At 32.5% G+C, this 27,378-nt stretch overlaps 2 protein-coding genes and 1 pseudogene across 3 annotated transcripts; 2 read left to right on the top strand and 1 right to left on the bottom strand.

The window, feature by feature from the left end:
• Positions 1-6,160: 6,160 nt before the first annotated feature.
• Positions 6,161-10,142, bottom strand: LOC118060252 (glycerol-3-phosphate acyltransferase 9-like; annotated as a pseudogene).
• Positions 10,143-18,656: 8,514 nt separating this feature from the next.
• On the top strand, positions 18,657-23,333 carry LOC118060264 (O-fucosyltransferase 6). Of its 2 annotated transcripts, none has more exons than XM_035073459.2 (10): positions 18,657-18,972; positions 19,151-19,216; positions 19,325-19,415; positions 19,802-19,878; positions 20,020-20,108; positions 20,191-20,374; positions 21,105-21,286; positions 21,460-21,562; positions 21,653-21,984; positions 22,316-23,333. In XM_035073459.2, exons 1-10 carry the CDS (start codon positions 18,775-18,777, stop codon positions 22,749-22,751), a joined length of 1,758 nt encoding a protein of 585 aa, XP_034929350.1. In that variant the 5' UTR covers positions 18,657-18,774; the 3' UTR covers positions 22,752-23,333. The 2 variants fall into 2 exon arrangements, with proteins under 2 accessions (XP_034929350.1, XP_034929345.1); XM_035073454.2 differs by having other exon boundaries at positions 19,796-19,878.
• A 486-nt stretch (positions 23,334-23,819) lies between these two features.
• On the top strand, positions 23,820-26,810 carry LOC118060276 (protein HIGH CHLOROPHYLL FLUORESCENCE PHENOTYPE 244, chloroplastic). Its single transcript, XM_035073472.2, has 7 exons — positions 23,820-24,306; positions 24,406-24,504; positions 24,742-24,936; positions 25,330-25,422; positions 25,525-25,620; positions 25,833-25,973; positions 26,422-26,810. Exons 1-7 carry the CDS (start codon positions 23,908-23,910, stop codon positions 26,596-26,598), a joined length of 1,200 nt encoding a protein of 399 aa, XP_034929363.1. The 5' UTR covers positions 23,820-23,907; the 3' UTR covers positions 26,599-26,810.
• Positions 26,811-27,378: the final 568 nt, after the last annotated feature.

Genomic DNA, 27,378 nt, shown 5'->3' with positions numbered 1-27,378 from the left:
TAAAATCGACACTAGATTGAACTGAAATGTTTTTTAATTCTTTTAATCGGTGTAATTATTTTTTTTCATAGTTCAGTTTTTTTATTTTTTTTTTTTTCGGTTATCTCAGTTTCATTGGTTTTTCTTTTCTTTTTTTTTTGTTCACCTCTAGTTTAAGTTAATAACTTTGTAAAGGGAGAAAGTGCAATAATATTTTAGAGAGATAAACTCTAAAAATATACATGTTGCAAGTTGTTAAGAATAAAGAGATTATTCACCTTGAGTTTGAAGGATTCATGGTGTATTTATAACCTAAAAGTCTTGTTTTTTGCTGAGAGAAGGGGTTGAAGTGTGATTTCATCATTGTGATATTTTAAGTTGTATTATACTCAAAATAATACATATAGAATTAGTAAAAAATATCAAGGAACATGCGTGAAGCCCTAAAAAAATCTCAATGGAGTGTTAGGCTCAAGTAAGGTGTTCGGGCCCCTTAAAGGTGAAGAATGGGTATAGACATGTTGTTTGAACCCAAGCATGTTGGGCTTGGGGTGCGCACCCGAAGCCAAATATTGCATACACCCATGTTGGACATCCGCCCACCACCTTCTATGCTACACAACACTCATAGCCAGGTATTAGGTAGCACGTCCAGCACCATTTAGGTGTTCGCCCTGCATAAGTGTATACCTGGGCTCCTTGCCCAGTTGGGTGTATAGGCTTGAGATCCTTGTCTAATCCCATGATCTTTGGATGTTTTCTTTAGTCTTTTTAGGTTTTTTGGGTTTTTTAGGCTCGTTAAGTTTGGATCCATCATAAACCACACAAAAAAAAAAAACATCAATTTAATGATTTCTTAAATCGAACATACTTTTAAATCACACTCAAACACAATTCTAAATACAAAAACAAACTATGCTTAAATTAAAGAACTCGGTGAATTCATGTAGAATTGACAAATGCTAACATGTTACCTAGAATTAAAAAAGCCTATTCTAAATTGAAAAAGTGTGTTTATCAAAAAAGAAAAGTTTTTACCCTTTCCTCATGACCAAATTAAATGCAACCAAAAGCACCAAACTAGTAAAACAAAAGTTTATAACTAGCAAAGCAAAAGCATCCATAAATGAAGAATGTCAATAAAAAAAAGGTTTACATCCTAGATAATGTTAATTGCTAACCTTTTAGAGAAACACTAAATGGAGTTGTTACAATAATTAAACTATCATTAGCAATCTCATTAAGCTTTAACAATGAGTATTTTTAGCATAATTGCACAAAAAAAAAAAAAAGGTAAAGTAACACAATGGAGAAAATATTCTAGGATACAGCATGGTTTCACGAATCGTGAATGGCAATTGTGATAAGTCACAGATATCGTCTACAACAGATGAATTGTAAATACCATCTATTACATGTGAGTCACATATGGAATCTATGACTTTATTTGAAATTAATACCTAGAGAGCTTATTCTTTCCTTTTCCCTTTTTCTTTCCTCCTTTCTCTCTCCTCACAACAACCTGGCACTCCCCTCTTCTTATTGTTAGCGAACTTCCTCTATTTTCTCTCTCCCCACTGCGATACACTCTTAAAACACCACAAGATCACCCATATATTTCTCTTTAGCCTTATATTGGCTCCCATATCCCTCTTTCTCCATCACGACTTAACTAGTTTCCAGCCAAAACAACCATTGCCAGTCACCTTCACCACCTATTTTATACATTTAGAGGTATATTGAATAATTTTCCTTTATCAGTTTAATGTAATTTATGTTAATGTGTTAATTTGATTCTATACAATGTTAGGGTTTTAAATTAAAGATTAGGTTAATTAGATATAATTTGAGTTAATAATCAAGTTATTTTATGAAATGATCAATGATTTTGGGTTATTGTTGATTGTAAATGAAAAAAATCATTTTGTTAGAGTTAGTGTTGATTTAGGTTAAATTATAGATTATATCGAATTACATGTAAAATAATAATATTAGCTATGAAATATATGAATTTGATTGATAATTTTGTTATGGTTGCGAAATTTGATGAATGTAAGTGTTCGCCGATTAATTTTATGAATTTAGGTTCTAGCCTATTATATTACCATTATGGTCATTTTTATGGTAATAATATATTTGATATTGTCACTTAGAGGATACTATCTATAAGTTCTAGGCAATAAAAAAATAAAATTTATTCTAATCAACATATTATTTATATAAATTGAATATAAAAAACACGCTAACTTTATGGATTGTCATGTAACATGGTATGGGGCTAGACATTTCACTGTAAATCCTACTTATGTCCACAAGTTTTATCAAGATGAGTTGGATGCAAAAAAACCGCATCTGGTATATGTTATAAATACATTGAATTTTTTGTTATTTGAACGTAAATTATTTAGTTTTGATTTGTTTTTAATATAAATCTTTCATATGTTATGATAGGTTATATGGATGTCATATATAGAGAACTTGATACTTTCATATTCGCCTATGTACCATGAGGAATCTGATCTTTGGTTAGCGCATGTCTCATTGCACTACTTCAACATTGTTGAGATATATTATCCAAATCAGGTAATGTGACCGTTTAGACTATCTTGGTATATACCGGATTATGTTGTTATCGGTGATGAGATGCACAATATTAGTAATTAGGGTAAACATAAGGGAAATTGGTTGGTGAACCATGCATCTTACCTAGATCTTTGGGATGCTATGAGATATCGTGTTTTTTAGGAGCAACATTTGAAAATTAATGTAGATACCTGTATGAGATGGTATTTATCCATTATGTTTTGTTTCATTACATTTACATGATCATGTTTTTTAAGGCATCCCCATAATTCAGTCCATTGTGTGCCCCAATACCCAAGACATAATCAATTGGTATGCAATATTGTTTTGCATATAACATTTATTAAATACTGGATTAATGTTATTATGGATGATGACTACTAATTGTTTTTTTAATGTATGTATACGATTCATTACTTGGTACAGGAGGCTCACAAAGTAGTAACAACTATTTATAATGATGTCAATGAAATGGAACGTATCGTGACAAACATTAGCTCAATTTATGTTTTAGTGGACTTTATAAGGTTGAGAAGGCTAAGCGTTTTGAAGTGGCATTAGCGGAAGATGAGATTACTTATTGTAGGAGTGTTGGGGATGTTGATTCATCCACAAGTTCCCCAAGTCCATCTATAAGTGCCCCAGGTTCATCCATAAGCGTCCCAAATATGTCTATAAGCTGAGGTGATATTGGTCTTCCTCCTACCTTCATGGATATTATAAACCCATCCTTCAATTGGATGAGTTGAGGTGATGCTCCAAACTTGTCCACGAGTGTTTCATGCCTTTCTATGAGCTAAGGCGATTATTAGATATAATTACATGTTATTATATGTTATGAGAATTATGAATAGATTTATAATTAGTTTAATTTTAATAAAATATTATGTTATGTTAATTGTTAGTCTAATTTTTTACTTATAATTAAAGATGTTATCTGTTGCTTATGTGAATTGTGTTTTGATTCTGAAAATTAGTTATTTGAATTGTTGTTTCTTTTAGCAAAGAGTTAATAACATAAGAAATTGTTCAAGAGTGAGTCTTTTAGTTGAGTCGTAGATAATATTTACGACTCAAGTATCGTAGATGTTATCTACGACTCAATCAAGTATACTACATCCTTAAATATTATAAAAAAAAAAAATTATTGTGCTAAGTTTTGTAAAAACTCCTTTTGGGCACGACAACATCAGTTTTGCATTCAACCAAAAAAAAAAAAAAAAAACAAAAACATAAGTTTTGCAGTGTGTTCAAATAGAAAGATGTTGGAGGCTTCCTCTTGCTGTGATTCTATATAGGGGCATGTAGGATGGTAATCAAAAGTAACATACACAGCCAGAAAGAAGTGTTAGAGCAATCTCTGTAAGTTATAAGTTGTGCTTCCAAGTTCATTGCCATCAGATTACGCACTCTGCCTCCTTTTTAAGTGGAGGTTTGAAAAAAATATAATATTTGGTGGATAAGACTATAGTTTTTAAACCCGACCCAGTGATCGACCCGGTATAATGATCGGGTCACAAGTCAAAAGGGTCAACCCAAAAAAAAATCCAGCGCAACATTTGGGAACCAACAACATCATTTCTGCAAATTAAGGAATATCTTAAATAAAATAAGGAAGAAAAATGCAAGGACAGAGGATGTTTATTGTATCGAATAAATTGATATTTAAAAGTATATACATGATAGTTTCTAGTGAAATTCTCCCATTCTACTAGAAGTTTGAAACATAATAGTTTCTAGTGAAATTCTAAAATAAATTAACAAAATCATTTACTTTATGAAACTTGATATTTTAAAGTATGTATAGTAGACTTCTCCAGTGATTGAATTGGCAGATGAAGAGATTCTAAAAGGGTAGTGCCTTTTAACAGCAACTCAAACGTGATCAAGTTTCACACTCTTTAGCTTCAGCTTTTCTTGATTGCAGTTTCAACTGATTCTTTGAGAAATAACTCGGTAGAGTTGAAGACGATGAAAAAAGCATTTGATTGACTTTGTTGATATCTTTATCGAGATTCACTTGATCCGACCTGCTTGGAATTCGGGTCAACCTAGGACACCACTAAGGGAGTGTTTGGGAATGTGGTTTTAAAACCTAACTCGACGGGTTGAACCGGCCGACCCGGGTCTGGAATCAGGTTGGGTCTAAGAAAAAACCAACTAAGATTTGGCCCAGCAAAACCCGATCTACTCAGAAGGTCGACCCAGGACCCGAACTTCTCGGGTAAACCTAACTAAGACCCGATTGTTTATATATATATATATATATAAGTAAAACAACGTCATTTTACCTTTTACTATTAAACTAAATGATGAAGACAAAAATGAAAAAACTTAATCTATTAAATCTACAATCCACGCACTTTCAATTCTTATCTCCTAATAGAATTCACCTTCTCATAACAACTCATAACAACACATAAGTAGCAACAACAACAGACCTGAATCATTTTTTTCTAGTAAAATAAATTTAAATCGTGTGGAAGTTGACCTATATAACCTGGTTGATTTTATGGATTTAAAATTTCAAGATGATATTTTTGTTTTAATATTAAGATAACAACATATTGGAATTGACTTAGGTCAACCCTGCAAAATATGTCTTAATCCACTACTCGAATTATAAGACTATGATAATCCATATAAAACAAATTATAAAACATAATTCTCAATCAATCAAATATTAAATGGATAAAATTAAAAAAAAAAAACTCTAAAAAAACAATTCAAGTTAACTTATCAAACCTGCGACTCAGACTATAAGATTAAAATAACACCATAGAAATTAAATTGAATAAATTTTTAAAAAATCTCAATCAACCTAATATTGAAGGATGAGCTTAAAAAAATAATTAAAAAAATTAAAAAAATCTGAGTCAATCCGTCAAACTCATAACCAGTCATAAGACCGGAATAACAACATAGAAAAAAAAAATAAAAAAATATGACATTATTTAATTCATGCCAACCTACCAAATCCTCAACTCTAATTTTAAGAGCAAATTAAATTGATATTATTAGATTTACACATTATATATATAATATATATATATATATATATAATATTAAAAAATAAGATTTTAAAAAAAATCTATTGAAAAGAAAAAAAAATTAATAAATAGTACTTTAAAAAAAGAGAGTTTCTTTTTAAAAAAAAAAAAAACCTCTTTTTTTTTTCGGTTAATGTTAATTGTGAAGACAGTCATTATCAGTCCAACGAGCCAATGCTTGATTTCAGTATCATCCTCTTTTGACAGGCAAAATCTTATTTCTAACATGATAATAAAATAAATAAAAAAGGAAACGGATACAGAGATTCCCAAAACAGTTTTTTTTTTTTTTTTTCCTGATAGTAGATGCTCAAGAATTCCACGATGACGTTGAAAGTATTGATACATTCATTATCCATTGACCGGAAACTGTGGCATCCGATCATCCAGAAAGTGTGGATCGGTTTCGCTGTAGAACGAACCTTGGAGGCAAGAAGCAAGAAATGGATATGAAAATTGAAGACCAAGTAAAATTGAACTAGACACACAAGACTTGAGCCTTTTCACAGCATTTTGGCGAATTTACTGAAGTAAAACCAAGAAAGTGATAAATATGGAATTTTCTCAAAGATTGCTTCTTAATCATACCCACAGCTTAACTGTTGATAAAGATCACAGTTTACATTTCTACAATAAGATGTGGAGAGAAGTGCGGAAGCAATTTCTGGGATAAAATATAAATACAGCAAAGAAAAGAAAAAACACAGAAATATACATCACTTCTCCTCCAGGCACCGTAGTACTGACTCGGCAAAACTTTGTTGCCTGAAATGCAAAGGGGGAATGAGATCAGAGATTTATACAGCATACAAATAAGTTATGTGCCAACAGGAACTGCATGTCATCAACCATTCTCAGAGATACACAACCAGCAGAATCAAGTAGATACAGACATTTTTGGTAAACGATGCTCGTATAAATGCCAAGAGACACGGAGAAAAACATAGTCATAGGCTGGTAAGCTTCGTCCTTTCTCTTGTACGTAGTCGGAAATTATGTTGCCGGGCAAAACTAATGCAAGTTATAAACATATTGCCATGCATATATGCAAAGCTAATATCAGAGTGGAAGTGTGACTATCAGGTGTCATAAAACAAAAAGGGCAATGAAAGACAAGGAAAGGTGTTTGGCTTACTTGCGCTCTCTATGTTTTGGGCTAGGGCGAGAATACTTTAGATATCCATCCCAAGGAACTTTTTTGAGACCTGCTCGGACAGATATAATGTCTCTGACCCTGCACAAATGCATTGGAATTGAACCAAATAAATTTATTATTAGGAATTTTACAAAACAAATGTCAATGTAAAATACAGAAAGGGTGGAAAAGAATGTACACACCTCTCTGCAAACTCAATGGGGGTCTCTCCAGGTTTCAGATTTTGGGGCTCCAAGTACCACACATCACAAACAACAGCCCAAGATGTCATCAGCTGCAACAGATGCTTTGTGAAAGACTGCCTGCAATTGAGACATTTAAGCATGTTTCTCAACCAAAAAATACCCCAACCTCCTCCCATTTTGAAAAATGCATACTCTCTAGGAAATGCTGGGATATATATAAAATACAGTAAATAGAAGGAAAGCTATGTTGGGATATGTATAAAAGACAGTCATTAGAAGAAAAGCTTCTTACTTTCGGCTGTTCCAAAAGGCATCTACGAAAATTTTGTTGTACTTGATTGCGATTGGACAAACAGTAGAGTCTAGTTCAAACGCACCCTGCACGTCATCAAACAATATAAGTTACAGAAAACATGCATTGCAAGCTTAAAGAAGCAATAATTTTTATGTTGAATATCCATACCTTCTTAAACATCACAGTATAATGGTTATTTACACAAGTTCCTTCTGGAAATATGAGAAGAGGATTATTGTCAGCTTCCTGAACATGATCCCGTAACCTGAAATATACAACTCCATATGATCATGAAGAGAACATCATTTTCAAGAACAGTAATTTTAACACCAGCATTTACACCTACTTCTTTGCTACAATCTCACGATCCTTTGCCTCTGCACGATTGAACCAGATACATCCTACACTCTCTAATATTGTGCTTTGCAACAGCCCTGCATTTAGAGCAACCACCATTCAATTTAATAAATACGCTATGCTATACTGCATGACAATCCTTTCAGCTTGGCCACCACATTTCTTACTATCTATAAACAACCACCACAAAGGACTTGAAGCAAAACAACTAGAATAAGAGCTGGGACTGCACTATTTCTTCCTTCAAAATTGTACTTGTGGGATATTATCAGTTACACATAATTCAGGGATCCTTTGATATTTGTTGACAGACATATAACTCAGGATGTAACTGTTAATTGGATCAAATATCTGAAATACATAGGAAGCCATTTCTCACTTACCAACCCAACCAGGGTGTTTCTGCATAATCACAGCAAATGCAGTCATCTGTTCCAGGATAATGAAATCGATCATGGAAGTATGATTGCTCACAAAAACCTGTTCAGCAGCAAGTTTATGCTAATAAGTGAGTATGAATAAAATTATTGGATATGCTCAGATCAAAAAGAAAAAAGACTCACAAGTGAAAAATTAAAACCTATTAGACATAAATACATCAAAAAAGTTTATACTGAAACGAACCTGTTTAGGCCGTATGCTAGGTCGTGGTCCATGGTACTTGACAACCCCAGTCCATGACGCAACAAAGAACATGCAAATTAACTCCAACAAACACCTCTGAGAATAAATTAAAAAATATGGAATACATTCAGCACAGTTTGCAATAACCACTTCTAGAGATATTAGAACATTAAAATATAGAGAAACCAGATTTTCACAATTGTCTTCTCTGATATACATATATATAACTCTGAGAAAAGAGTAAGAACTTCAACAAATAAATGATCGACACCTCTATTTTTTTTCTCAGTTTGTCGTGCCCTTTCAGCAGAAAATGCACTGGAATGTAGGATGAAAGAAAAATAATCCACCCAATTGTCAGTACCAGAACCCTGCAGATTTCATTGAAATACATCAACCAGCTAGATTGAACAAGAGTTCACTGTAGCAACTTATTTGAAGATAAACCATCATATCAATCAGACTTTCGTAGGGGACACAAAAATTTGTAAAAAGATAAGGCGCAGCAAATAAAGAACATCAGTTCATCTCTTCATTATGACATTTTAAAACTCCATAAAGTCAAGAATCAAAATGAGAACTCAAATTATCTAAATTGGCACAGAGACCAAGCTTCACTTTAGTGACCCTTGGGATATATATGGAAAATATTGTAGTCAGCAGATAACTAACCTGACAGGGAACAAAATCCCGTACCGAATCACCACACCACAGCACCAAAGGGGAAACAAATACACATTCCAGTTCCATGGTTCTGGAGGATTCGACTTAAAACATCGTGTGAATGAATCCTGGTTCATTCATTGTTAAATTTGAGTTTAAGCCAAATAGGGTTAAATTTCCTTATTGAGCCGATTATTTTGAATCAAGAAAATCAGGTTATTTTCAATGAGCAAAACCTAGCTAGTTATAGTGTTATACTGTTGCATGTTTATACTGCTTCTTTGGTCTCAAGTTAATCAGAAAATTACTCAAAAGAGAGAGAGACCAAACTTGAAAATAAATAATAGCCCATCATTACTTTTCCGTTAAGATTTATTTATATTTTTTTTATCATGATTAACACTCTTTAATCTAAAACTATGCCCAAATTCTCCTCTTTGCATTCAGTAAAAAAAAATTACTTATCATGTAAATGAGTCGTAATTCATTCATTCTCAAATTTGAGTTTAATCTAAACATGAGTAAAATTAATATATAAACTCTCATAGAAAAAACTAAACTTCTCTTCTAAATCTCCTTGTCAAGCTATTATTTTGAATCAACAAAACAGGTCATTTTCAGCTAACTAAAATAATGTAACCATGCCACTGCATGCCTAAAATCCATGATTAACACTAACTCATCCAGAATTTACATAAAGTTCCTTTCTTTCCATTCAAAAAACATTTTGCTCACACATTTTCTCTGAAAAAAAAAAAAAAGAACTTGAATAAAACTCACATCAACAATGGCACCAGCTGCCTCTGTAAGAGTAGGTGAAATATCAAGCAAATCACGCCTGAACAAGAACCAGAGAGACCATCAAGCAAAACCCTATTGAAAATCAAATCTTTACAGCTCTGAAACAGCTAGAAAAACAGAACTTGGAATCAAAGCGTAGCCAAAAAAACAGAACCCGAATCAAAAGATTTGAGACAGAATTCATACAGACGAAGCTTGCCCCGAGGCTACTGAATGGAGGATCCAGAAGGAAGGTAGTCCTCGATATTGGGACGATCCAGGTCTAATTCGATGTTTGATGTCTTCAAATTCCCTGCAGTATCCATTATCTAGATATGTGAGCAGTCAGAGCAGGGGGGAATTTATAGAAGAAGAGAGTGCCTTCTGTTTTTTTTTTTTTTTTGTTCTTTTCCGCGTCCCAAAGCAAAAGCATGTAGCTCCCCCTACCTTCTTACACTCTTTTGTCTTCTGTTTCTTCCTTGAAAAAATTATTAATTCTTTAAATTGATTTTCTTAGAATTTATAACGAAGGATGATAAATGTGTTTTATACATACATATATATATATATATACATTCTTAATATGATAACAGAAAAAAAATTTAAAAAAAATGTACAATTGCTGTGGTGGACGTATCTTGCACGGCATGAACCTTGGAAACCTGCGCATGTGACGTGACCGTGTCTTATTAAATAAATTTATATCCTTGTATTTTTAATATGATTTTATTTTATATATTTACTTTTAATTTTTAATTCCCTTTTGTGATTAGTTGTAATGCGAGTCCTTCCTTGCTAATGATATGTGCCATAGGTTGTATCGAAATTGTGATTCCATTTTGGTTTTGTTCTTTTCATTTCGTTGTCTTATAATGCGAAGACTATCTACATCTCGAGAGTAGGACGGCGCCGTTCTGCGACTAATAGGACGAGGACCGAGACCTCCTCGAGAAAGTGGTCCAGGTATATATATATATATATATATAATATATATATTTTTATAATTTTTTAAAATTTATTTTTTATATTAATACATTAAAACAATTTAAAAATTTCTTAAAATATCATTTAAAACAAAAAATAAAAAAAAAAATTTACAAAACTACGGTTCAACCAGTGTAAAACTAAAAAAAAAATCAAATTAAAAAACATAAATATTAAAAAAAAATCGCTTAAGCATTTGGGTTTGAATTCATCTTAAATATACAATAAAAAAAATATATGATTTAGATTTAAAAAAAATATTGAAACAGTAGTATATCATTGAGGATATTTGAAAATATAGTAATTATTGTTTTTCACTCTGAAATATATTAAAGTAATGTTTTTATAATTTTTTTAAAAATTATCTTTAACATTAGCGCATGAAAATGATTTTTAAACACTAAAAAAAAATTAATTTAAATTAAAGAAAAAAAATTAAAAATCATTTTAAAATGTAAAAATACCTATGTAAATTCAAGTTAACCTGTTAAATCTACAATTCAAATTATGAAATTGTAATAATCCTAGATGCTTTAAAAAAATTCAATGTGATATTTAAAAAAATATTAAGATGATAATATATTGAATTGATCTAAATTTCATGACTAAACTTGTGATTCGTGTTATGAATTAAACAAGGTTTAATAACTTGTTTTTTAAAAAAATTTTGTTTAATTGTGTGATACAAAAAAAAAAAAAAAGGTTAAAGAATGGAATTGATAGAAAAGAAATTGAAAAAAAAAATAGAACAAAGTTTTTTAAAAAATAAAAGGAAAGAAAGCAATGAGAAAATAATAGAATGAACCATGGTTCGATCCTGGCCTTCCTTCTTAAACACAGATATTTTTAATTCTTTTACGCCCATTTTATTATTAAACAAAACCATTTTTTGGAAGGAAAAAAAAAAAAAACAAAACAACAACACGATCACAACAGCTGGAACCAACAACCTTCTATTAATTACCGCTACACGTTAACCAAGCTACAATACAAATACACTATTATGTATTAAAATAATATATTAATTTTATTATTATTTATGTAAACAATTAAACCAGGGGCAAATAAATTATCATTGTGGCAAATTAATAATGATTTTATTTTATACACACATATATACATATATATATATATAATATATATATAAATTTATATTTTTATTTCGATAATAAAAATTATTTTTTAACGTTGATATCAAGATTTTAATCTAAAATATCAATGAAGTAAATATATATTTTTTTATAGATATTATGGCCAATGAGGGAAAAAAAACAACATACCGAAACAGCTCCAACTCCTCAGAGCCCGGATCCACTAAAGGCCTCACACAGCCGCAAGAAGAAATGAGCTCTGCTTTTAGGGTGTTGTCCCAAAATATGGTGATGGACTTGGACTGGTTTAATGATGTTTATGAGATTATATTAATAATTATGGTTTAAAATATTTTTTATTTTAAAATATATTAAATTAATATTTTTTATTATTTTTGTAAAAAATTATTCAAAATATCTGAAAGAGAACATGGTTAGCATTACATTCCCAAATGTAATTTAAAATGTGTTAAAGGAAATTAAATCGAACTGTTATTGAGACCTTTTTCCCGCATTAATAGTATCCTAGCTCCTTATAATATCAAATGTTAAATATTTTAGGAAAATATGACGTTAAAATAGAAATAAAATCATTTTTAGCTGTACTTCCATATTTAATTTGCAGAAATTTAATATTTTAGCAATGCTAATTTATATGGAAAATAATCTTAATCATATATGGAAGAGATATATTTTTTGCAAAATTAGAAAAAATATTTGTATTCGAATGTAATCCCAAGAGAAGATGATCAATCATGTTACAAATCACGCCATTAATCTTAAATTCACTGGTTTGAATTAAGTGAAAGAAATAAATTAATAAGAAATTAAGTTGTTTTTATAATGTCTTACACTAAATAGTAACCACTAGTTATGTGATTCGGGCTCTATTATATGCATATATATATAATCAAATAAATCGAGAATCACTTATATAAATAAATAAAAAGTTATTAACAATACTCAAAAAATTAAAAAATAGATGTAAATCAAGATATTGAATCTTAAAAGACAAAATATTTACTCGATTTTGTTTGTTAAATTTATTTATTAAAATAAATTTTTTATTTAAACAAACAATAATAAAAATAGAGACACAAATTAAAATGATCAAATAAAATAAAAAGGGAAAAAATATCATACAAGACCGCACATATTAGAAATATTATTTGAAAATATATTTTTTTATTTTTTTAAATAAAGTTTATCTATAGAAAAGATTAAAAAAAAACATAAATGAATAAAAAAAAACTCTTTAAATTTAAATACATGACTAAGAAAATAATTGTTATTTAAAATAGGCTTTTATAAACAAAATGAAAGAAAAAGGAGGTACTAATTCAAATATAAATTAGAAAAAAAAAACATTAAAAAAAAAAGAAGTAAATACTGGGTGTTGCTAGCTTGGTAAGTCAAACTAATCCACCAGACTTATTTTATCACAGCCCGCGTGATTGAACTCTTAATATATATTTTTTGCAACCAAGATAGATAGCATGTTATCTGCCATAATATTTTTTGAAACAAAAGCAGACGACATTTCATTTGATTTACCCAGATTTCGGCTACTGTTATGGTCGGAAAATCAGAGCTTGCATTTGTTTTTATCGAAAAAGCTATTTTTCAACTTTTTTTTTTTTTTTACCAAAAACACCTCTAAAACACTACATGAACCATGATGAACTTATCTATGGCCTTAAAATACCCAAAAATCCGCTATAAAATCATAATCAACCCGAGCTCGGATATGTTTTTCCATAAACTTTAAGGATACATAAATACCTAACATGAACTCTACTTATCAAATGGGATCGTTTGATATGAATATGGTCCGCTTTAATTGCCTAAATTAATATCAACAACACTTTTCTTTTTTTATCATTAGAATCCAATGATTTATCTCTCCTCTCTTAAATATGGCCTTCTGCTATCTTTTTAGAGGAGCCCCTATATTTTCTTCCACATGGTTAGATTATCGCTGATGGTTGCTTGTTTTTTTCTTTCTTGTCTCTCTCCAAACAGATCAAGTACACAATTGTTCTATTTGTTTTTTTTTTGTTTTCAATTCTAGTACTCATTTTTTTAATTTCTTATTTCGTTATTATTTATTTTATATTTTTTTTTGTTTCAATTTAGTCTTTCAATTACAATTTCTCACTTGTTTTGTTTTTTTTTTTATTTATTATTATTTTAGTCATTATTCTTTCAATTTCTTATTTTGCTCTTATTTTTTTTATATATTTTTTTTTGTTTTATTTTTTACAGTTTGACCCTCATTCTTTTGATTTGTTTTCCCTTGATTTTGTTAAAGCTATTTTTTCAATTCAATTTAAACCTCCAATTTAATTTTTTTCGCCCTCTTATTATTTTTTTTTTCTTCATCATTTTAATTTGGAAATTTTTGTATAATTGATTTTTTTCTTGGTTTCATCTTTCAACATTTAATTTATTGGTGATTCAGTTTCGTACAATCTTATCGTTCTGCACTATTTTTTTTTAAAATTAGTTTTGTGATTATCATCAATTCTTTTTTTATGGAACTATTCCAATCTCATGATTTAGGTTACGATTTTACATGTCTTTTATGAATACAAGTTTTTCTTGTTAGTGTTTGATTTTTCAAGATATTATTCTAATTAATATATATATTTTTTGTTTTATACAAACAAAGTTTATTTTTCAAAATAAAGAATATTGCTAATGTGTTCGGCTTTTTGTAAAAAAAAATTCAAGACGTGAGTTTATTCAATCAGTTTTATTTGTGTTTATCTTTTAGATCATGAGTTTTTTAGGATATTGATTTATCTTTTATTGATTTAAATAAATAAGTTCAGTAAACACAATCAGGTGAATATTTTATTTTTTGTGATTGAACATCTTAATTTACATTCATCATTTAGTTTTTTTTTTTAATTTTTCATTTGGTTATTGTTAACATTTTTTTTATTTATTCAAGTAATTAATTATTAATTTATTTAATGAGATGCTTGTAAATACTTTTCTATTTATATTTTGAATTTTTATATGTTAAAAAATATATCAAAACAACTTTTATATCCAATATTTTTTTTATTTTTTTTATAAAATCTATAATAAAACACGTGTCAGATAGCTATTGCAACTTGCAAGTAATTAAAAAAAGTGATTTTTGTCATTTAAATCTGCGTTGGGCGCTAGAGTCTAACGTAAGAAAAAGAACTGCAAGAGGCGTCGTGTCGAGGACCCACTTCTTACTAGCGCGGTGGTGCCCTGGACACGAGATGTAGCACAAGCTGAACTCAAAAGCCAACGCCGGGAGAAGTATTTTTTACGAGGAGGGGCCATGGACAGAATGCCATGTGAAGACCTTACAGGCCAGTAACAGCCTAACCGAGATATAAAAACATTCCGTCTCCTGGGCTAGATCCAAACAGACAATCCGAGTAGAATTAATTGGTCAAGATTTATATTTATTTAGTAATAATAGTTCGAGTTTTATAAATTTTAAGATTATTAGATATTTATATTAATTTTAAAATTTATAAAATTAACTGAGATACATATAAACTAATCGAAAATTACATTAATAATAATTAAAAAAGAAAAGAGAGAAAGATGCTAGAGAGTAGAGACCACCTAGGACACATAAATAAACTGCATGTGATTTAGATTAAAAGAAAATGTTTTTCAAGTACATATAAGTGGCTGAGGTGAACAGAAAATATTTGATCTCTGTAAAACTGATCCGGGAACACAGTAGTGGCCCAGTGGGAATACAATAATAAATAAATAAATAAATTGATTTGTTTTTTTTTTAAAAAATGTTTTAATATTAACTCCACCAGTTTAGTCAAATTAAGTGTATCATGAAATAATTCACAGATTAATGTATTTTTTTATTCAGATTAAAACCAAACCCAACGAATTTTTTCGAATTCAACTCATCAATAAGATTTAATAATAACTATTCTTATTATATTATAGCGGTTGATCCTTGGCGACCATGACAGCCACAACGTCCACCACACATCAACGGCAACCAGATCAACGTGCTTGCGTCGATTGGAAGGGAACCATCCAACATACTTTCTCTTGTAAATAAAAAAATTGTTAAAGTTGACGTTTCCAATCATTTAATCTCATGATTCTTCATGAAAATCACAGTAGACCACACCCCGTACCCGCAACTCGAGCTGCCTTACCAGAGATGATGGAGAGGGTGTTCATAAGTTTGATAACAATTATTTTTTAAAAATATATTAAAATAATGTATTTTTTTAAATTTATTTTTAACATAAAAAATAAAAATCATGAAATGTAGATTTCACCCAACCCAAATAACCCTGGAACTCCAAAATTAAAGGACAGAACACCCTTAAAAAAACAAAAAAAAAAAAAAGGCACTCATAAGACAAAATCTTTATGAAAAAGAAGAAGAGGGGAATCTCATTTTCCTTCTTAATCACACAACCTTAAACATCAAGCAAGATCTAAGGTCCAAAAATTGATTTCCCTGTTGCTGCCAGCCTTAGTTGCCTTCTGTCCCAGATAAAGGAAAATTCTGACAAGTGTAGATATCATACATACATACATACGTACGTACGTACGTAATATATATAAAGGGCACCTCTCAACCATTCCAAGTGGCCTTTTAGCTTCTAGTTAGGTGGGTTTTTGTGCTAGTTATGGTTTTATTGCCCATCAACTAACCACCTAAATTATCACCTAATTAACTCTGATTTAATAACTAATCACAAAAGATTATCCCCTATCTCTTCCGGTTGGCAGGTGATGTGGCTCCACATCATAAGTTTTGACCAAGATCATGACCGTCTGATCTGAATCAAACGGTTCACGACCGTACCAGACGACCTAAACACAATTGTAGTCCGTCATACTTATCCCTCTTCACTCCATTCTAGATAAATAATTTTTGAACGACAATTAATCTGTATAGAAAATATATTTAATTTTTTTATAAAAAAAAATCAACAATAATTCAAAACACCCACGATTCGACTTGAAATATCTACAAAATGAAATGGTCTGCCAATAAAAATATACTATGGAGAAATAAATAAAAAAAATTGAGTTGAAATCAAATATACCTTTAATTAGTGAGAAAACTACAGGCCAGGGCCTTCGATGCATCGTTATCATTCACAAATTAACTATACAAACCGGGGGATGGGGGCGGTGGGGTTGAGAAGCTAAAAAACACAAAAGCACAGCCTTAAATCACATCGAAAAGCGTTATTAATGTGGCCAAAACGACAATGTTTAAGCGGCCGTGCACTTTTTCCCACTCGCTTCAATAGCACGTGAGGCAGAGTCGCTGACATCTCGTGGGTTCATGCAAGACACGCACTCCAGGTGTGTGTGGGATTATAGTTTCTCGTTAAGTGTAAAAAAAGGGGCAATTATGTTAGCACGTGTGTATCACGTGAAAAGAGAGCGAGCAAACAAAGATCTTGCCGGGAAGCTTTGAAATGGTTGGAAAAGTTCCTGTGCGAACCGCTCACACCTTGCTTTACATGTTGTTGCTTGATTAAAATCAGCCTGAACGAGCAGCTCGTGCGCGCGCGTGTTAATACCAGGTAAGACCTCTGCTAGATAAAGAGAAGGTAGGCTGTCCAGTGCAGAAATTATTGTTTTGATGAATGAATATAAACATCTAATGAAATAATATAGTATATTATAAGATGAAAAAAGAATTATTGTGTATACAAATTTACTCAGATAACCTTTAAAAAACTATAATTTATGGACTCAAATAACCTTACAAAATTAATAATTTCCAAGTATTCGAATGTTTTAGTTGATGATAGTAAAATAAATGATGTTAATTAATCTATTTTTTTTTATAAAAAAAATTAAAAAGATCTTGAGGGGTGTAGCTCAACTGATTAAATAATAAGTTTGCTTTCTAGAGATCACTAGTTCGAGTCCCACAAATCTCAGAATCACTGAAAACTTATATGGTTATTAACTTCAGAGTCCATGAGATTAATTAAAATACATATATGCTGGCTTGAACACCTATATTAATAAAAAAAACCATTAAAATTCAAACATGTCTCGCCTAGAAAGAAAAATACAAAGTAAACAACTAATATACCATACTTAAAATGAATATAGCTTTTAAGTCATTTTGTTTATATTAGAATTAGATAATTTCCATACAAGTACATAATTACAAAATTAAAAATATTAGGGTCTATTTTTCTTTTTTGAGAATGTTCAAAGACATCAATTTTAACATATACACAAAAATAAATAACTAATACCAATTTTGTCATAATTAAACTACCATATTTTAAAATACAATTACATTTTTTTTCTGACATTCAAATAAAATTATACAACTTAAAAATATAATTGACAATAAATATTAACGTATCGAATTTCTATAATAACAATATCATACTTATTATTTATAAGGTAAAATTTTTTAATATACATTTTTTATCTATTACGTTTCATGTATTTATCTAAATAACTACTTATTCAAATATTTTTTTATTTAATATAAAAAATAACATATGCTCAATATATTTGTGTATGTGTATATTAAGTGATGAAGGTATATGTGCTATGCATGTATATTTTTTTAAAATATAAATTTTATGTGTGTGTGTGTATATTAGGATGGTTTTAGATGGAGTTTGGCAATATTCATCGGGTTCTCTTGAATTATCACGTACAAATCTCACTCCGCCTCAGCATCCAATTTGCATGACATGCACCACACCCAACCATCCCCCAATAAAATATTCGGCGCGACTCAGCCTAGGTGGAAAGGGCTGCTCGCAGGCCAATCCAGTGTAACTGTCGTTTTCTCAATCGGTTTATGCCTTTTCCTCCCATTAAAAAAAAAAAAAAAAAAAACCAATACGGATATGTATTTATCGTAGCTGCGACCGCGACAACAGAATATCACCTTCCTCCTCCTCTCTGCTCTGCCTATCGCTTTGACATTTTTTTCATCCAGAAAGCTAGCCTCCAACAACCCTCTCTCTCTCTCTCTCTCTCTCTCTCTCTATCCACCATGAGGAGAAAGAAGAGAGAAACCAAAAGGCGTAGCATACCTGCCGCCGTGCTCCACTGGATTCTCTTTACGCGTTACTACCTGGTTCAGTTTCCGTTACTCACCGCTTTCTTCGGTTTCCTCCTACTTCTCTTCGCCGCCTTCGCTTTCCTCTCTCCTCTTCCTCCTATCATCAACCACCACAACCACTCCTCACAAGTACACTTTCTCTCTCTGTTGCCCAGATTTCTGCGATCATGATTGTATAGTGTTTGTTAACTTTGTTTGCTTGTTTTGCTGTCATGTGAGGTGGACATTTACGTTTCTGTTCTGATCGTTTTAATTAATTAAGTAGCCAGCTAACGATAGCGATTTTCTGTTTCGTGCTATGAATCAGATAAAAAATGGAGCTAAAGCGGAAGAGTCAGCGCTAAGTAAAGAGACGTCGTCGTTTCGTGTTCCGGTACGTAATTTATACGAACCTTTGTTTGTTCTTTAGCTCTTACGAGTCTGTGTGTTTTGCTTTCGCTTGCCTGATTTTTGTATTTGTTTGATTTTCTGAAATACTTAGAGAAGTGGAGGGCGCTTAGGGAGTCATTTATGGAGCTCAAGGTCATCGAAGTTTTACTATGGCTGCAGTAATGCCAGCGAGAGCTTTGAAAGTAAATTTTACTGTTTTAATACCTGTTGTTTAGTTTCCTATTTATTTGGAGATTTTTAGTGTTGATGATAATCTAGTGGTTTATTTATGAATAATTGGAGCGAAGTTAGAGTATTAACCACTTAAAGAAATTTTCTAAAAAAGACAGAGGAGTTGGTCTTAGTTGGAAACCAGCCTGTTTAATTGCAGAATGGTAACAGATTTCATGTCTAATTTTGTTAATTTACGGAGGGTTTTTGTTTTTTTTTTGTTTCCATTTTTTGGGAGAGAGAAAAATAGCTTTGCGATGATTAAGGGTTTCGTTTTTTGTTTTTTTATTTACTTTGAGTGTTAATGTAATCAGATGAGTTTAGACATTAATTTGATGGAGGTGTGTTTTAGATGCAGCTGCTGATACGAGAAAGAATAGTGATCGTTACTTGTTGATTGCTACCAGTGGAGGGTTAAATCAACAGAGAACAGGGGTGAGTTTCTTAGATTTGACGTGTAAATTTGATTCAATTTTTTCAATTGATAATTAATGCAAATCGTCGGCTTGCCTTGAAATGGATAGGATGGTAAATTAGTTTGTGATTCTGAGATTCTTATGACCATTCCCGCCGCAGATAACAGATGGTGTTGTTGCAGCATATATCTTGAATGCTACTCTAGTTGTTCCTAAGCTGGATCAGAAGTCTTTCTGGAATGATAGTAGGTATGTTGTTTTCGTTGTTAACATTCTCAATCCTGTTTGCTCAAATATCAGTGCGTTCATATTGTTCTGGTGTTTGATGCAGCGATTTTGCTCAAATTTTTGATGTTGACTGGTTCATTTCATTCCTATCAAAAGATGTTACTATCATCAAACAGCTCCATGCAAAGGGTGGGAAAGCGCTGAATCCATATAGGATGCGGGTTCCAAGGAAGTGTACTCCTACATGCTATCTGACGAAAGTTTTACCTGTTCTTAATAAGAAGCATGTAAGTGTTATGCTAAAAGTTTAATACTTGTGTTTACAGAGAAGCTTTTAAGTTGCACTTCCTTAAATTCTGTGTTTTTTCCCCTCACTTCATGATTGTATATGCCTACACGGTGCAACCTAATTATGTAAAAAGCTTTAACAGGACATGGGTTTATCACTCTATCGTTCTAGTTTTGTTTGTTGGAGTAGTGAATTTCAATGTTGCATCAGCAATGGATGCTAGAGGAATTTGATCTGCCAAGCTAACCAAAACATACCTGTATATTGAATTACATTATGGTTAATGTAGTTAAGGTTTTAATTTATCATGTTTGAATTAGAATTCATGAAGCGATGCACAGAATTGGAAATAATACAGCTACAGTTCCATCAACATTGGAGGATGGATTTATTATATAGGCAAACCTGGAAATTTCAGAAAGCAACCATCCTTGGCCAAAAGCTGATAAATACCTGTAATTTCAATGTAGAATTTTACATATATAGAATCAGGGACATGTGGACAGAATCTGCGCAGTTGTGAAACTGAAAGCCAAGTAGGGAAAGCAGGGGCAAAATATCAGAAACTGTTGGACATTCTTTTCTGTTTCATAATTTTAGAATGTTCTTTAATCTCACTTTCTCTAGCATTAATGACAAATTACTTCTGTTGCTTGAATGCTGCTTCAATTCTTGATTCTTCTTGTTTATTTTAACTGACATTTGCTGGCTATCCTTTGATATCACAGGCTGTTCAGCTCGGAAAGTTTGATTACAGGCTCTCAAATAGGTTGGACCCGGATTTACAGAAGCTAAGATGCAGGGTCAACTACCATGCTTTAAAATTCACGGACACAATTCTTGAAATGGGCAAGAAACTGGTTCAGAGAATGAGAATGAAGAGTGAGCACTTCATTGCCCTGCACTTGAGGTAAGGTCCTCAATGTTTGATTTATTATAGTCTTCTTCTAGAAACTTCTTTTTGTTATTTGAATCATTGCTGGCAAGATTTTTATTATTGAATTGCATTGGAGATTTTCTTTTTCACCTATGCTAAGTGTAGAATAGTCAACACAGTAGAGGGTTAACGTTATCATGTTATAGGTTTGAACCTGATATGCTTGCATTCTCGGGATGCTATTTTGGCGGGGGAGAGAAAGAAAGGATGGAACTTGGCAAGATCCGGAGGAGGTGGAAAAGTTTACACGTGAGGCCCTTGTAGTTTCTCAGAGCACATTGTGTATCCCAAACAGTTTACGAAGCATGGTTGATATGTTTATTTTGATGTGAAATGCAGGCAAGCAACCCTGACAAAGAACGAAGGCAAGGAAGATGCCCTCTCACACCAGAGGAAGTTGGTCTTATGCTGAGAGCTCTGGGTTTCGGAAGTGATGTTCACTTGTACGTGGCTTCAGGCGAAGTATATGGAGGTGAAGAGACATTAGCACCACTCAAAGCTCTCTTTCCAAATTTCCATTCAAAAGAGACTTTAGCCAGCATGAGAGAGTTGGCGCCATTTTCATCATTTTCTTCTCAAATGGCTGCACTGGACTTCATTGTTTGTGATGAAAGTGACGTTTTTTCTACCAACAACAATGGAAATATGGCCAAGATATTAGCTGGTCGAAGGTATGTACACGCAAATTATTTTTTGGTTTTATACACTGCAGTTTGTTCAGAAGCAATTCCAAAGACCTTATAAACTGATGAGGATATGTTTATGTGCTCTTCTTGTTTTTGTTTTCAAGTCCAGATGGCTTAACCATCAAAGTATTTCCTGCTGCAAACACAATTTTTTTTTTTTTGGTTTTATACACAAAATTATAACATCACATTTGCCTTTAGAACATTTTAAAGACATATGAAATGTTCTTCGTCATTGCAGTTTCCTAGACACCCGCTTTATGCTGATGGCTTTGGCAGCTCACTTCACAGACTATAATATTTTTTTGTGTTGCAGGAGGTATTTTGGGCACAAACCAACAATCCGTCCAAACGCTAAAAAACTGTACAAATTGTTCATGAGCCGGCATAACAAAACATGGGAAGAATTTGCCTCCAGGGTTCGAACTCATCAAATTGGTTTCATGGGAGAACCAAATGAGGTGAAGCCTGGCAGAGGTGAGTTCCATGAAAATCCTTCATCCTGCATATGCGAGGATTCTGCAGCCAAGGCTAGGGCAGGTCTGACTCTGACTCCTCAAAATCTACTGGACGAGGGCCATAAAGATGGTAAAGAGAATATCAACAGGAATGAGACTAGTGATGTGACTGATGAGCACTCGATAGAGGATGATCAGGATTTGACTGACATGGATTACGTGGACAATGGAACAGCGGTTAGAGGTAAAGGTCTGCCTGGTGAAATGCTTTTAGAGGAATTCTTTTCCGACTGAGGAAGGAGACCGCATTTTCCGCATCACAAGAGTAACGAGTCCTTTAACCTAACCCGGTTCCTCAACAAATTCTTTTCTATCTTCATCTCTGCCCTTCCCTTTACTTCTGCAACGCCAACAGTTTATCTTCTGCAACTGGCATTGTGTGAAAAGATACACTTTGTACATAGAGAGGCCTCGGCAAATAGAAACTTTTTTGTAGGTATACCTGCTCCATTCATGTGGCTTGTTGTAGGTTGAAAGACTCATCATTGCCTGAAAACTGCACATCTCTCATTTTTTCCCCTTATTTTCCGGCGAATTACTCGCCGGAAGGTGAGATGGGTATAGAACTGGAGGCGCATGAAAATTATACCAGAAAGACAACTCAACAGTGAAGATAAAAATAGAGGGTTTTTTTTTTGTTATGAGATTCTTTCTTTGTACTCGAATAGAAAAAAGAATTAGAAAGGAGACACATCAGTGCCTGAAAACTACACCTCTCATTCTTTTTAATTTTTCCTGTATGTATATTGGACTTGCTATAATTAATTGAAAATAGTTTCTTTACAAATGTGAGGTAATAAAGAGCTTTTTTTCTTATTGAAATCATATTTAATTGCTCTCAACTATCATAATTATAGAGTAATTAACATGAAATTAGATAAATCTTTGTGATTCATTAAATGAATATATGTGATAGTTCATAATAGCTTATAACAAGGCGAATAATATTTATTTTCTTTTTGAAATAAGATTTTATTTTTGAGTTATGATTATGCCATTTATCAATAACTATCAAATTATAAGATGATTAGTTAATTTACTGGGTGATAATATCAATTATTATGACATAATAAATATTTTTTATAGTTTATAATTTGAAGTTAATATAATTAAAATGTATTAAAATAACTATAGAAAAATTGTCTATATAATCAAGTATAAATTGTAGAACGACATCGTGTTGTCCCAAGAAAGAAGCGCCAAAGGGCCGGTCTTTCTCGTTAGTAGTTGGAGAGAAATACACGTGGCAAAGACCCTAATCCATTTGAGAGAACGACGTGGCAGCATTCACATCCATAATTCTCTGCCCTTTCTGTCCTCTTAGTATCTTCCCCTCCCTCCCTCTCTCCCTCTCTCTCTCTCTCTCTGCCTCTGCTTCGCTCCCACAGCAATGGCGTGCAAGCTCCCAGCTCAGCTAGCAACCCCAGGAAAACTCCATCACCACTGTCAATTCACCATCACATCCGCCTTTATTCCCCTCTCCTGGCGTAGGACTCTGTCACCAGAACCTCTCCTCTCTCTTTCCACCTCATTTCCTTCAGGGAAGTGTCATGGAAAGCAACTTGTGACATGTAGTGCTATTGGGACTGCAGAGGCAACAGGGGCAGTGAATTTAGGACCAGGGACTCCGGTTAGACCAACTAGTATACTAGTTGTAGGAGCTACTGGTACTTTAGGCAGGCAAATTGTGAGAAGAGCCCTTGATGAAGGCTATGATGTTAGGTGTCTTGTTAGGCCTAGACCTGCCCCTGCTGATTTCCTTCGTGATTGGGGTGCCACTGTTGTCAATGTAAGATATTTTTTGCTTTCCAAAATAGGGTTTTTTATTTGCTTCAGATGGATTTGTTGGATTTTGATATTGTTTTCTCAATGTTGATTTGATGAACAGGCAGATCTTAGTAAGCCTGAGACTATACCTGCAACAATGGTTGGGGTTCATACAGTTATTGACTGTGCTACTGGGCGTCCCGAAGAGCCCATTAAAACGGTAGGAAGATATCTGTTTAATTTCTTGTTTTCTAGCTGGCCAGTCACTTGGTTCGAAAAAGATTAGATGAAAAAGAGGAACTTATAACAAAGAAGGCGTATTATACTATCTTTGCTTTAAATGTAACTATATCTCCTCAGTGAATGAAAGGCCCATAAATTTACTGTGATTGTAATTATATTCAAGAAAATGTTAAATTTTGCTCTTGGCCTCATCTAATCTCTCTGTTCTATTTAGGTAGATTGGGAAGGAAAAGTTGCTCTAATACAATGTGCAAAAGCAATGGGAATCCAGAAGTATGTGTTCTATTCTATCCACAACTGTGACAAGCATCCTGAAGTTCCCCTAATGGAGATTAAATATTGTACTGAGAAGTTTCTTCAGGACTCTGGTCTAACCCACGTCATTATCCGTCTATGTGGTTTCATGCAAGTAAGTGTAGAGCAAACTATATTCTTGTTCTTATGCTTTTCTTTGTTGTTGTTGTTGGTGGTGGTGGTGGTGTGGTGGTGGTGGTGTGTTACCAGCTTAGTGCAATTCTGTCTGTGTTAGCTTTACATCTCCCATCAGAGCTCTTCATCTCTGAACCCTCATGGAAATGTGCATTAGTTCCTTGATGCATTTAAAGCAGAAACTAATTTGAGATTGCTTTTTATCCTCACCAAACTAGTAGGAACATGATTATCTGGAAAATTTAAGCAGTGATTTGTTCACTCCTGAATAGATGTTTCCTTTTACTTCTATGAAGTCTTGAATTTGCCTTGCTGTCTTTCTTCCACTTTTATTCATTTATTGAGTCTGAATGTTTGTTGCTAATTTAATCAGGGCCTTATTGGGCAATATGCAGTACCTATTCTAGAAGAGAAATCTGTATGGGGAACAGATGCCCCAACAAGAATTGCATATATGGATACGCAGGTTAAAATTTCACAATTGCTTCTGTAATTAATCTCTTGGAGTCAGCTAAATCTGTTAATTTTTTTCTTCCAATTGCCATCTAAAAATTTCACATGCCAATAGGATATAGCTCGACTAACACTTGTAGCATTGCGGAATGAGAAAATTAATGGGAAGCTCCTCACCTTTGCTGGCCCTCGAGCTTGGACTACTCAAGAGGTAAGAGATACACCATTGTTTAACCTTGATTAAGGTCACTTCGTTCAGTCGTTTCCGAAGTCTTTTTTGCTGTCTGATGATCTCTGATTGATCATACCATGCTGTTGTTTCGTGGCTTTGTTAGTTCATGCCTTCAAGGTTTCCTTTCCTTTTGTTATGATGTTAATATTTCAATTCATTGGGTTGGAATGATATCCATTCACTTGGTTTAGGTCATAACATTGTGCGAGAGGCTTGCGGGGCAGGATGCAAATGTTACTACTGTCCCAGTTTCTGTCTTAAGATTCACTCGTCAGTTGACTCGGTTTTTTGAGTGGACAAATGATGTTGCTGATAGGCTAGCATTTTCAGAGGTAACAAATTCTTATATTTCCTTTCACCTTCCAGCCATGTTGCACGAAGCAAGTGGTTTATCTGCGAGTGCTTCGTCTTGCACTAAAGTGCTGACCATGTGAAAGATTGTTGTAGTTATGAAAGATCTCTTGGAAATGTGCGAATATTATTGAAAAGATTAATGGTTTTCACTAATAATCATCATTATATGTGATTATTTACCATGAATTCACCTTCAAGGGATGGATTGAACTGTCTGCCCTTGTCAACTTTTTCACATCACCTGTGATGAGGACCTTGAATAATCATGTTTTTATCCATGTCTTAGCTTTGCTACCTTTCAATTGTCCCTAATGTCTAATTTTTTCTTCTATACTTTATTTCCCATTTTACCATATATAGAATAAATTGAAAACTAATAATATTTGTACATAACTGAGCTCACTATCTCCCCTGCGAGGCTTGCAGGTCCTTACAAGTGATGTTGTTTTTTCCGTTCCGATGGCTGAGACATATAGTCTTCTAGGGGTGGAGCAGAAAGATATAATTACACTGGAGAAGTATTTGCAGGATTATTTCACAAACATTTTGAAGAAATTGAAAGACCTCAAAGCACAATCAAAACAAAGCGACTTCTACATCTGAAGAAACACCATTATGTTACTGTAAATGAAGCTATATATGTATTTAAGCACAAGTTTTATGTTTGGCAAAATGTATGAATAGGCAACGCCATTCATATTCCTCAACTTCATCCTCACTCTTTTCTCTATTCCACTTTTTTCTGTCATTTCCTTTGGTCAAAATTGACCAGTGAAGAATTACTCTATATTAAAAGGTATCAGTTTTTGGAATTACTGTGCTCTCTCTCTCAATGTATGCTAGGATTGGAGCGTGCATTTTTTTTTTTTTATAATTTTTACTTTCGCTCTTAACTTTTATTGTGCGTGATTTAATTATTTTGAGCTCTAATTACCTTTCAATTGCATTTTTTTAAGGAGGAAGGGTTGAATTGAAAGATAAAAAACTAGAGTGAAAATATTAGGTAACATGGAGGAAGAGCTGAAATTTTTGTTAACATATTTATTTTAATTTCTTATTTTTTTTAGAAATTAGGTGAAATATATTTTGGTATCTAATTTTATATTTCTATTTCTTAGTCTTTTTTTTTTTTGTTAAGAGGAAAGAGAGGGAGTCGTCGAATTCCAGTCTAGAAAAAAAAAAAGTCATTGGGGAAGATTATAACTACCAAAATAGTTGTTTTTTATGTCAAAAATTCTATATGACGAGGGGGTTTTGTTTAGGTGTTTTTAATGTTCTTTTAAAAACACTTAAAAAATAGATCTAAGTTTGGAAAGAATTTTCATTTCGGGTGGATTTCAGGTTTTAGGATGGTTTATTAGGTTTTTGGTGACAATGGATTGG

This window comes from Populus alba, chromosome 4 (assembly GCF_005239225.2).
Source record: "Populus alba chromosome 4, ASM523922v2, whole genome shotgun sequence".
Lineage (NCBI taxonomy): Eukaryota > Viridiplantae > Streptophyta > Magnoliopsida > Malpighiales > Salicaceae > Populus > Populus alba.
The sequence above is the reverse complement of the archived record's forward strand: the minus strand, read 5'-3'. Positions and strand labels throughout refer to the sequence as shown.